General features: G+C 36.8%; 1 protein-coding gene across 10 annotated transcripts in view; it reads right to left on the bottom strand.

Annotated features, from left to right (window-relative positions):
- The window catches only part of SVIL (supervillin), a 104,565-nt gene that overhangs the window by 24,145 nt on the left and 67,293 nt on the right, over positions 1-13,127 (bottom strand). For 6 of the 10 annotated variants that reach the window (XM_032706188.1, XM_032706214.1, XM_032706179.1 and 3 more), the window contains 3 exons: positions 9,466-9,595; positions 4,914-4,991; positions 4,267-4,335 (listed from right to left, as the gene is read on the bottom strand). In XM_032706188.1, coding sequence (XP_032562079.1) covers positions 4,267-4,335; positions 4,914-4,991; positions 9,466-9,595 — 277 coding nt within the window. The remainder of the gene's footprint in view (positions 1-4,266; positions 4,336-4,913; positions 4,992-9,465; positions 9,596-13,127) is intronic. The other 4 variants (XM_032706172.1, XM_032706222.1, XM_032706231.1 and 1 more) reach the window with 1 other exon arrangement.

Genomic DNA, 13,127 nt, shown 5'->3' with positions numbered 1-13,127 from the left:
AAAACTGTGATTTTTCCCTAGAACTCGGAAACGTTCAACAGAAATGACAACATGCAAGTCTCTTCAGTGTCATTTCCTCATCTGTCAAAGCCTCAGAATGCTATAAAGAAAAACACTGAAGTATCTCTCTTCATTTCCCCAAGTCTACACCCATTCTAGTGTCAGCACAGCCACCTCTGGGATGAACAGCTGGCAGAAAAAAACACAGCAACATACTAAAGGAGACCTGGGCAGGAAATTAATAAACACCTAATGAAACCACGAGGGAAATTTCATACACAAAACTAATACTTTTAACTTAGTAAGGGTGCTGACTTCCATTACAATATGAAGGGAAGTGAGGGAGAGGGAGAAAGAAGTAGAATCATATGGATTTGGTTTTGTTTTGGTTTGTGTTTTTTTAAACTTACAAGGGGCCTAATTTTGGATTTTGTCTTAAGTGAATACCTGAATCCTCAGAGTCTGCAGAACTACTGAAAATTCTGGAGAAGCAGACCTCGAAAGTGTGTGTATTAATCACTACACACTTGAATTGCAAGAAAGACTGTGAGTAATTCTGGAGCTGTGTCAAAGGACAAAAGAGAGCAGCTGTCTGACAGCAAAAACAAACTTTTTTTTTTTTAATGGAAGATTTCAAGCTGTTCCATTGGGCAAAACATCTTTGGAGTTCTTAAAAAATAAAATCTCAGATTGTATGTGTACGTTACACAATTCAGAGAAATTCCATACTAGATCTCTTCCTAATGCACGAAGACTCCCATCTTAATCTACAAATAAATAAACAAACTTAAAAATTATAAAGTGAATAGATACCAAGGAATCCCCAACCCATTTAATTTGCCATAACAGTCCTGGTGAAAAACAGAGGTATATGCCATGATTAAATAAAAAAATTATTTTTCTATAGCTGGAAAGCTAACAGGAGCCAATGCAACTGTCAAAAGAAACTTCAGAAAAAATACACCTGGTAGTTGGGAACAGTTTAGAAAGCTTCCTCAATTACCACATGCAGCATTTGTGAAGGAATGAATAGGTCAAAGGACATTCCAGTTGGGAGAAAGTATGTCAAGAAAGTTAAAAGTCAAGAAGTTTTTAAGTATAAATTTTATTTTCAAGTGAAAAAAAAAAGTAAGACATGAAAGGAGAATCTCAAATTTACAAACGTAAAAAAGTAAAAACAAGAATTAGTATGTAAAGAATGAATAAGAATAATAAATAAAATCTTAAGAATAAAACAGCTTCAATGTGTGGTTTTTTTCATTAAAAAGGTAGTTACTTTCAATGAAATATTCTAATTCATCATGTAAAATACATATATGGGTTCATTGATGTCTTAGGTGAAATAATTGGAATACAAACACAAGCAGTGAATTTTTAAAAAAGCCTTTGAAAACGGGAAAATGTACAGGACTGACAAAAGCTTAGATGGAAAAAAATATTTAGAAGAAGTAAAACTAAAGCATGTAGGTACAGGTCACACAAGCTGTGTGTTGTTCCAGAGACCCACTAAAAGAGTGCTGCAAAGACAATCAATGAAGAATCAAATCACGGGCACGTAATTAATGCCATTCCACATGGCATTATGGAAAAAAGGTTTAATCAAAATGGTAAGTTTGATGAGCTCAAGTGTGATTAAATATATTAACACAGTTACCTCTGATTTCTTTAATATATTTGACTTAATCACAGATGACATTCTGAGGCGGGGTTTTTTTGAGCAATATAAAAATATCAGAGCAGCTTACAGGCTGCAAACTAGATAACTGACTGAAAAATTATTTCTAAACAGAAAGTACCCATGCAGTGATCTGATTCATCCCAACTTTGATTAAAATGTTTTCATGAACATGGGAAAAAAAAGATGCAGTTCTGCTGAGAAGACCCTCATGAGGACACCAACATACACAAAGTGATGAAGATAAAGAAAAGATAATCATATAGATGGGTAAAAAAAAGGGTATCTGAAAAATCTGGTAAATCAGGATTTTAAGAGAAATGTTATTTGAAAAGGGAAACAAACAAACCCCAGAAAATTATGAAGACAGAAAAAGAGAGAGAAAAAGTCCCATGGAACAGTTGTTTTGAATAGATAATCTGTACTGCAATAGCTCATCCATTTCCAACCTCCATGCTTCTACCCAGGATCGTGACAATTTTGAAGGGTTTCAGGAAAGGGCTGGAATATTTTTTCAAGATTTAAAAAAAAAAATTACTTCAGATTAAATCAGATGAGTATATATTTTCACTGAAGAGGGGGTTAAAAGTTACATTTTACACAGCAAGAATAATTATATATGAAAAATCACTTAATATTGCAGGGAGTTTTCTGTATGCTGACAGTTAAGAATAAAGACTGCATATTTTTCTAAAAGTTCCTGTTTTAAGTCTGAGAAGGATTTATAGACTCAATGCAAGAAAAGTTAGAAACTGGGATTACTTTTCTCCCACTACTTGGCTAGGTTGGATGATAATATTGGTCTTTTCTAGCACTGCAACACATTTCTTGAGGGCATGCACAGGCACTGCACTGCTTCTGCAAGGTCAGTTCATTCTAAGGAAGGGGCCACATCTAGGCAATGCTCCATTTTGTACCCTACAATCTTCTAGTCCAAGCATGTTCCTTTTAGGTCACAAGAACACAACTGAGCAAGTGGTTTGTTAGCATGCTGGTGTGCTCTTTAGGGGTTTGGTTTTGGTTTTTAATACAAGAAATAAGATAATTCATGGTTTTCTGTGTAGAAGATCAAGACTGCTCCTACCCAGGGGAGTCCAAACCAAGAATGAATACAAAAAATGTATTTTTCAAAAGAGGGTTCCATTTTAAACCAATCTTTTAAATTATATAAAAGAAGAATCCAAAAAGCATCTATTTCCTTTTTAATACAAGTAACTTCTCTAGTTTAAGCTCCTAAGACAAAAAAACTTCACCAGAAGAATCTAGCAGTTCTACGAGTATGGTGAAGTCTCTGCATTGTTTTCCTCCACAACTTTATATGGGTCTTGTTACAAGAGAAACATGAGGAGAAAACTCCAATGCAAACATGTGCTTTTCTGTTCAAAAGTGTGTTCAAAACAGAACACACTCAACTCATATTTGGTGCAAATAACAAAATGATTAATTGTGCCAGGAAAAAAACCAAACAACCACACAAATCTGCATGTACCTTCACACTGTGCTAGAAGAAAGCAGCTTGGTAAAGGGGCAGGATGTATCTCACCACAGTCAATGGAAAGATGAACACTTTTTGGCTGTTTTCCTTTTAAGACAGATGAAATGAACAGCCCATTGAAGGACCTCCCCTCATTACTGGAGGGACATTAAGTTAGACTATATGTTTATCTTCTAGATACATAGAGCTGGTGAGCTCTGTCACAACAAAATTAACAGGTGATCTGAAGTAAAAAATAATAAGCTATATTAAATCCAGAGCTTATGGAGAAGAGGTAATACTAACACATTTCAGTTACTAGTCCAAAATTTAATATTTAATTTAAAAAATTGTAGTAAAAGATCATACTCAAAACAGCTATGAAAGTGAATGTGGAAATGGTAAATATCAGTCATCTAAATTTTTATAGTGTATCCAGTAGCCCCTTCTGTACTCACCATCCTCTATTCCAGCAGTGAGTATCTGCTCCTTGAATTCACTGCCATTATACACATACTGGTCAGAATGCTCCCCACATGTGACACAGACTGTGTATGTGTGGGAATGAAGAACCCAATGGATTCCTAGTAGTACTACAACCACAGATGTGAGCTGGGAGGCAAGGGACAAGGAGGTGTAATACAGCAGAATTAGATTTGCATAGATCTATTGAGAACTTCCACTGAACTGTCCTTGTTTTCTTGAGTTTTTCTTCAGCTTGTTTCTTTGCCCACTCTTGCCTTTGCATTTTTTACCTCTGATCATGTGAATCAGGTACTGTTTGCTCAGATCAAGATCTACTATTGTACTTCTGCTCAAAGACAAATTTGTTACACAGAAAGTTTATATTTCTCGTTATCTATTAATTCTTCGTAAGTTAGTTCTTCAAACTGTCTATGATGGAATTGCAGAGGTATGGATATGATTCTGAGGAAGACTTCACATGAAGCTTCTCTAACGTTTACTGGAACAGCAGCAGAACTCTATTCCCAAGCAAATACAAAGTTAACTCTACTGCCACAAGTTGCTTGGGGAATATGTATCTTCGACCTGAATGTAATTTTCTGTCTTACTCCTCCCTCCAATAATTAAATACGAAGTTTATAGAGCATTTCACCTTCCATCTCCAAGGATGACGTTCATCAGAAATCAGAGAGCTTGATTCTTTCAAACTAGTACTACAGACCTTAAAGGAAGAAAGAGAGAGAAGCAGGAAGATGGGACAGTCAGAGAATAGAAGCAGGATGTGCCAAGGCAAAAATCCTTTACATAGGGACTAGGGAAAAACACTATAGGAAAGTCACCTCTGAACAAAAGTAGCTTGTTTTTTTACAGTCAATAAATTATATGATGTTATGTCTTACACCGTATATGCACATTACTTACAGGGAAGTCAGAGTACCCAGCATTTTATTCTAAAATAAATGCTGTGCAGTTACATACTACTCCTTTTATATACCCTTTTTAAACAACTTGCAAGTTTTCAGTATGATAACAAATGTAATAATGTTTCCTTCTTTTACTTTCTCAAATATTGTCTAACATAGATATAGAATTTTTAGAAAAGCAACCATTAGAGAAACAGTAGAATGTATATTGAAGAAGAGTACACAACATAGTGGCATAACACTACGTTTCTTTAAAGTTGCATTTACTAAGCTGGTTAATGAGTTAAGAGGATTATTAATTTCTTATGTAAGAAAACACTTAAAATGTGCTTACTTGAAATTGTTGAGCATTTAAATTGTGCAGACTTTTGCTCACCTGATTAATAGGTAGAAAAGGATGAAATTTATGGAGAGCGGGTATAACAGGAGAGTAAGTAGAAGCATATACAGGTTCCTATGACAAGGACAGAAGCAAAGCAAAGGAATTAGAAAAGAACTGAACTACCAGAAATGGAGATGGGGAAGAAATAACTCCTCTTTCCCTAATTTCTTACTTAATCTTTTAATCTTCTAAAAATGTTTTCCCTATTGGAAAGCCAGAGATAAAAAATGTTGTCATAATACAACAGCACACTTACCAAAACCATTCCATGCAGGAATTATCCAAGTTAGTAACAATATTACTACAACTCAACACAGAACAAAACAGTACAGCTGGAAGATACACTTTTCATATGCTGATAATTTTTATATGTCTCTGTTTTCATGCATCATTAAATGGATGAACCATGTCAACAACAATGTGAATAATTCTGCTGGAAGTTTAATCAGACCCTGCTAAATAACAAGCCATTTATTTTCTGGATGAAAGGAAAGAATGCTTACTAAAACTGGGAGACCCAAATGCCATCTGGAGGGAATTGCTAAGCCCATAGTACTACTCAGTGAAGGTGAGTTCACCATTCTAAACAAAGCCTACAAATAACCCCTGCCCCAGAGCTGGGCTTACCCAAAGCTGATTAGACATGGCTTTATCATCTATAATTCTTCGTCCTTTCTATAGGTTAAAGCAAGTGTGGAACATGGCAAAGAATATTGGCAAACACGGCTCATTAGAGTGGTTCAAAATGAAGCCTAATCATTAGTTTCAGCTTTGATGAGAATGAGATACAAGCACTTGGTGGATGCCATATTTGAAATGGATAAAACTACTACCACAGCAAGAGACTAATATTTTGCCTGAAAGTCACTTTTTAAGGGTTCACCCCCTTTAAGGTTTTTACACACTTCACCTCTGAATAATTTTGAAATGACTGCTCAGCCCTAGCCTTTAACATCAGTGCTGAGCTGCAATTTAAACTTGATGTAAGAATTAAGTGTTTCAAATGTCAGTCACTTTAATGCAATTGCAATGCATCTGGTAACCACATTAATCAGGGACTCTCTTAAAAATGGCTGACTATAAAATAAGAAATTTTCATTCCCATAAATCTTGCTATTTTGATACCAGGGGAAGATCTTAAAGTTAGTAAATTTTTCTACTCATGAAAAAAGCCCAACAAACTGGAAATCTTCCATCCATCCTAAACTGATGAACACAAATATACTAAATCCAAAATATTTTTCCCAAATAAAAGGGATTTTTTTTCCATTAAGACATTCATCAGTGTACAGTTGTTCCCCTGATGTTAGAGCTATTCTTTGAATTGTCCAAGTATGTTTTACCATATATATAAATAACGTAAGAAGTCTCATAGCTTCCAAAAAACTTTCCTCCTGTGTGCAGCAATCATCAAAACAGATGCTGGACCTCCAAGTAAATCTCCACTTCCCCCCCTCATTTGTATTGCCCTTAGTTAATTCCTTAGTCTCTTCTTTTTTTCCCCATTTGATGTTGCTCTGTCAGCTTTTTCACGAATTTTGTGGTTTTTTTCTACAGTTCAGTCCATGTATAAATTACTATAACACATTTGGAGAAATATCTCACCATGCAGACAACTGTGCAGAAGTCTTTCGACTAGAAGTGATGAAACAGCACTATTTAATATAACTATTTTATAAAGAGTATGAATCTTTCCACTTTTGTTGTTTATATGAAATCTAAATGTACTTTAATAACTTCTGATTTATACAGCCATACTTCAGTAATCAAATCTCCAGAGCAGGTTAGATAACCTTTTAAGGGAGAGACACACACAAAAGAAAACCCAAAAAGGTGTCTGACTACATTAACAGAAGCGCCATACTGCAATTAAAAATGTCAGGCATTACTCTGAACCACCAGGGCATGACAGAAGTTTACACACCCTTGCTGTCGATGTATAGCTGCCATGTGTGGAAATTGTATAACTAGCTCAAAATTCAGTAATCAATACAATTTCTGCATTTTTTTTTGCAATCCAGCAACAGAAAGAACCAAGATTCTCAAGTACACCACAGTCTCAAAGTTCTACAAACAGAATTCAGTGGCACACTGCTTCACAGTTCTCAAAGGATGACAGCCATCACATTGACTAATTATCAAAACGAGTATTTCTAGATTTAAGGGCAGCTGACATGGTGTCTTGTAAACAGTGTGGTCAACTTATTAAAGGTTTGCATTATTTCTCATATATCACATAATGAATCAGCATCACAAATATCAGTACAGCTCTTAATAGTCAAAACTGTAACTGGAAAATAATGATGTGAGGAAGGTTTTGAAAGATCTGAAACTGGGAAAGGGCAGATTCTTCATATTTTCAAGTGTCATTTTCAAGTGCGCTCACTTACAATGACATTTTACAATGTACATTCTATTTTCTGAAACTTGTCTAGTAGAATTCAGAAACTCTGTATTTGAGCTGATGCCATCTTTTTTCATTCCAGCTAACCTTTAGTTGGTACTAATATGAGGATGAATATGTTCAAGTGTCAGGGTGTAAGGTCTTTCCCCCTTCAGATTTGCTTCCATAGTGACTTCATAAAATGTTTTCCTATAGCATTGAATTTTCTTGTTGTCTTTCATGGATTTACAGAGGAACCGAAGCGAGTATTCACATGGCTTGGTCTGGATGTGAGAGTTGTGTATCTTAACATACCCAAGTTTTCAACCATTGGCAGACATGCAAATACTTTGATTTTGGCTCTAAACAGCCAAGAGCTAATATGAGCTATCAGAGTGGGTGACCCAGTGTCACAGAAACTCCCACCACTAGCAGTGTCACTTCAAAGCTTGTATCCTTCAAGCACTTCATGCTCGCTTACTCGCTTTAAAAGCCTAACTCGTGCTATACTGAGTGAAGTTGCTGCACATGGAAACACAGCAGGGAGGATATGGGTGCTGAGGACTGAGAAGAGAGAACAAAGGATTTGTCTCTGACTAAAACTTGGCAGCTGTTAAAAGCTTTTTCTCAACCCCATTGTCTCTAGCTGGAGTACATTTGTTATCTGATTTCAACAGTTGTCATTTTGGAGACCAGCCTGTTAAAAATGTGACCAAAATTTTGCTTCCTTTGCTGAAACTTTTTTACTTTAAGATATGTTTCAAACTAGCAACTGGATTTTTGAACAAGTCTGCAGGGCAAAACCAAATCAAACCCCATAAACCAAACTGCAAAAATCAGCTTTCTTGTTTTCTGTCCAGTTAATGCAACAATTGATGAGTCATATTTTCAGGCACAGATTTACCTTCAATAATGACAGACCGTGACCTTACTTGTAATATAGTGATGGAACAGGAGACTTTTTGTTACTGTTTGTCTATACTATTTAACAGAAGCAGGACTTTCACAAATAATTGGATCCAAAGATTACTGTCACCATTAGTAAAATTTGTAACACAAATATTATTTTCACTTGTCATCTGGGAAATACTCCTTCAAATAGTAAAGGCGTTGGAAACGGCCTATTTTATGAAAATGACACTGTCATTTTCAAAATACTAGACTCAGAAGGGAAACAAGTCCACATTGGCCCCATATTTTGAGGCAGCAGTCAGTCCATTTGGAAGCAAATCTCCCAGTCATCCTCACTTTCTGTGCTTTGGTTCACACTGCAGAATGCACAGACTTTTGGATGAAACTAAGCCCTGAAGTGCCCTCCCAGATTCCCATGTAACACTAATGCTGGTAAAGGCAGTCAGGCCACAGGACCAGACTAAATTTAGTCTGAAGTTTTGCTTCAGGTTAACGAAAAGAAGCAAGTATGGCATAGATAGCAGGTCCTCAGCAGTAATTGTTCTGATTTACAGATCCAATTCTGCTGGGCAACATAACTTACTCATGTATAGACATAACCAGAGTGTGCTAACAATGTGGACCTCCCTTCCCTCTCTACACCTTTCTATCCATCGCTCTCTCTATTCATTAACACTGATAAGACAGAAAATCCCTGTCCTGACAGTTTTGGCTATCCAAAACCTGAAAAGATCATGCAAGATAACCAAAAACCAAATGGCTCATGAATGCTCTGGTACCTGCATTTCTTCAGTGGTTCTAGGATCCAAAATTACTGGTCAAAACCCCAGTGTTTGCATAGAGATGACACAGCTTTAGGAATGTGAAATTTTTACAAGCTCATCCATACATAAGAAAACACCTGAACTAAGTCTTAAGGTAATTTCCTCCTTGTGGGACGGGGGTGGGCAGAGGGTAAGGGGAAAGGGCTTAAATCATTATACATGTTCCAGAAGCCTTACAGACCCATTTAGTAGTTCGTAATCTCCTGATGTGAAGACATTGTAACCAATATTATATGTCCCAAGACAGTGAAGCTATTCTCATTTAAGGATCTCTCACGTTGGGAGAATTGTTTTTTTAAATAAGTCTGACAATAAGAGGAATAACAGGAGCTAGTAGCTAATATTAGGCATGCCTGTCTAGTTGGATGAGTCTTCAAAAAGCAAAAGCATTTCAAGCAAGAGGTTTTTTCCAAACAAGGACAATTACCTTCTTCAACAGCTGCTCAACTTCTTGCATCTGCGTACTACGATCAGCAACAGGGACTTTTGCATACTCCTGCTTTTTGCTGAGCCTGCTCTTCCAATCTTCTTCACCACTCTTCTTCAGCAATGCCAACCTAGAAGGAAAACCATGCCAACAGGTAGCTTTAAACACTGTACTTCCCATTATCCTCAAAAGATAACCTTACTGTTGCACTAATGCTGCATTCAAGATAATTTGAAATTAGGTTTTCTAACATTAACTATAGTTATTTACATTTCATACAAATATACAAGGCTCACAAACGAACACAAAGACTTTACTGTACATGTTGAACAGGAATCATCTGTCAAAACACAGACATCTAGATTTCACATAGGCACCCCAGCTAATTTGTATAATCAGCGAAAATTGCCAATACAGTCAAGGGAGACCAAGCTACAACGCAGATCATCCTAAAGTAAACATATAAATAGGTTAGATTAGTAACTGCTTTTTTTCCCCTCCCTTCTGTCGATAAGGCACAGAGACGGACTGACTTGGCTATGGATACTTATCCTACGCATGACCAAAGTTACAAATACGTATCCTACCTTTAGTCTTCTTTGTACTCATAAAAACAATTTTAAAAATTATTTTCTTCAAAACGCAAGAAGAAAGAGATCTGTTCAGCAGGCACACACCAATTAGGTCTCATCAGGCACATCAAAGGACAACTCTACAGTTACTACTTTCACTACAACTCCAGGGACTGAGGTTACTATCAGACTCCCCTGGATCACTTAGTACCTCCTTGCTTAGTTCAGGTGTTGCTGTGACACAGATCAGCAGCACCAATGCTCTAATAATTTGGTGCTAACTACACTTAGCAAGATTCAACTCATTTAAAGGATGCCTCATATTTATAATGTGGATTACCATTAATCTCAGTAAGTAGGATCTTTTCCAAGTGCTGTTTCCTAATCTTGAGCAAAATTCTGAACATAGCTCAAAAAGACACTGACTGGCTCTGGGGGGGACAACATGTAGATTTATTTTGCTAGAATCAGAACCTATTTGTCCATACAAACCTTGAGGTGATTAGTAGGGTAGGGTAAGACAGTCAGGAATATGAAGTGTACTCAGGCATGGTCTTCAGCTTACCTTCCTCAGAAATTAACATCTGTATGAATTTTCTACATTCTAGAAATCATTCTGAGTATCCATAAAACATGTATCTGCAGCACTTGTGCAAACAGTTGCATTGGTCCTCTTAAATAATTTTTATTTTAGTTGAATTAAGTTTTACTACATACCTTTTTAAAATTTCGTTAAGTAAGTATTTCAGTAAGTATTATACAAAACCCTTAACACTATTAATATTTGAACAGGTTCGGTAGTTAAACCTATTCTGACCACAAGATATGGAAATTCTTTTTTAGAGATGTGATTACTGTTACTCTCACAGTAAGTCTTGTCTTGAAACTCTGAGGAGGAGGAAAGAACTGAATATGTTTAGCCAGAAACCAAGTTTCAGGCAGCTGCTTCCTGTGAAAATCCAGGGGGTGCAACTATGCTACTGACCTATCGAGGATGATGAGTTGGGCCTAAGGCGGTCATATGAGAAAAACTAAGAATGCAGAGAACAGTAATCCACAGAATACAATGGCAGTAAGAATGTTAGTATTCAAGAAAGCAGTTATTTCCTCTCTTCCTGCCCAGGCAGGCAGTGCTGGCAGGCTTCACATTGCCTGGTTGCTTCATACCTCACAGCACGGGATGAGTAGGGGTGAGAAGGACTCACAATAAGGAGTTGAGGTCATGGCCATTGTTTCCAGAACGGATACAAGAATTCACTGCCCAGAACTAATCTTCTGGAGTGCATCCATGCATGTGTGAAACTGTGGAGGAGACCGAGATGGGACTGAATTGCCACCATGCAATGAATTATCTTCAGTAGCTATGTTCTCTCATGTCAGTTTTGCTTAGATACGATCTGTGATAATTGAAACTGGAAGGTATATTGGTCAGCTTTGGCCTAAGATGGGTTTGGTTTTAAAAATGTCTTTAGCAGGTAGGGGAAAAAAAGTCTTTTTTTTTTTTTTTTTTTAAGCTGGCTTTATTGCAGGGTATTTGGCCTTTGACTCAAACAGCATGGTTGATCAGGGAAAGAAAAATCTATAATTCTAAGAATACTTGTGTCTCTGGAGACTTTGTTTTCTTCTCTGCCATAAGGATGGATTCATACCAGCCCTCCATTCTTCACTGGTATGTGTAATAAAACAACTCACCCCTACAAGTGAGAACACACATTTGTCTGTTTTGAGCAATGAAATCACCACTTAAAGAAATGTGTATGCTCCGTGCGCCAATGAAAACTTCACCGCTGTGCAAAACCAAAGCCATGCACTTCTTTTGAACAATGGAAGTGGCAGTAAAGTCAGACTGCCCTGACTCAGCAACAATTGGGTGGAGGGTGCCCCTTTGTACGAATAAAGGTGCAAAAACTACTGAATTGGTTCATACAAGCAAGTCCACCAGCTCAGTAGCTTAACTCAAAGTAGACGGAAGTTGATTCTTTGGAAAATCTTCAAAAATAAGGCAATTATTAGGTATAATGCTTAGATTTGTTTAAGACCTGCTTCTTACTAGTCTCATTACATACCTCTAGTTTTCCACTTCCAATAAATAATGAATAATCATTTATTCGTTATTTTAACTGTTCAGTTATACTGCTTTTGCCTCCAAAAGTTCCTTTTCCATTCTGAAAAAAAAAGTTTTAATCTTCTCTTAAAGAAAAAAGCTTGTGTATGTCTGCCCATCTTTGACAGCTTGCTCTGTGTCCTTCTTTCACCTGCTATTGAGATAGAATATGTGACATCAAGATCGAATGATCATCTTCCCAGAGGTGCCAGGATGGCTTCAAAGCAAAAGTTTCCAGAGCTGAAGGCAAAACATTGGATTAATACTGAAGGGAAACAGAAACAAGATTTGAACAATGGTTTTGCCTTAAAAAAGAGTGTTGGATGAAAGCCCTTGGTAAAAGTCTTGGCAAAAAATGTCCAAAATGACACATCTTTCTTCTGTGACAATATTTTAGTATCTTAGCTGCTAGTGTTACCCTTGAGATAGAGCAAACTGGACACAGGCTTGTCTTTCACATGTACTCTGTTGGCTGCACTTGACTAACACTTTTCAGATAAATCATAAATCCTGGAGGGCAATGTGAGATACATAACTACAAAAAGGAAGTTGACTGTTAAAAGAATGCATAAATTCAATATAGCGAGGACCAAACTGCATAAGAAAGTATTGCTCTGGCATCCATACATCAAAAAAGGTTGAAAATTAAGTTAAGATTCCTCCTCAGAAGGTGTGAATGATGGTAAGAGGGCCACCAGAAATTAGTTATCTGTAACTTTTTTAAATGGTGATTATGGCATGCAGTTGACTTCTAAAGCGGAGCTGATAGGACAGGCCTTCTAGCAACTTTGGTCTCCATAAATGCACAAAGACAGGAGAAGAGAGGTATCTTTCTTCCTTGAAAAATCATGATTTTCATTCTCCCATATAATATATGTAATTCTGAAAATGCCAGGCATGTACTCACTCCACAAGGATAATATTAGTTCAGCAAAGCAAGTCTTTGAGAAAATCACTTTCATCCAGACCAGCGTTCATGCATCCTG

The sequence above is a fragment of the Chiroxiphia lanceolata genome, chromosome 1 (assembly GCF_009829145.1).
Source record: "Chiroxiphia lanceolata isolate bChiLan1 chromosome 1, bChiLan1.pri, whole genome shotgun sequence".
Lineage (NCBI taxonomy): Eukaryota > Metazoa > Chordata > Aves > Passeriformes > Pipridae > Chiroxiphia > Chiroxiphia lanceolata.
This window is presented reverse-complemented; position numbering and strand designations above follow the sequence as displayed.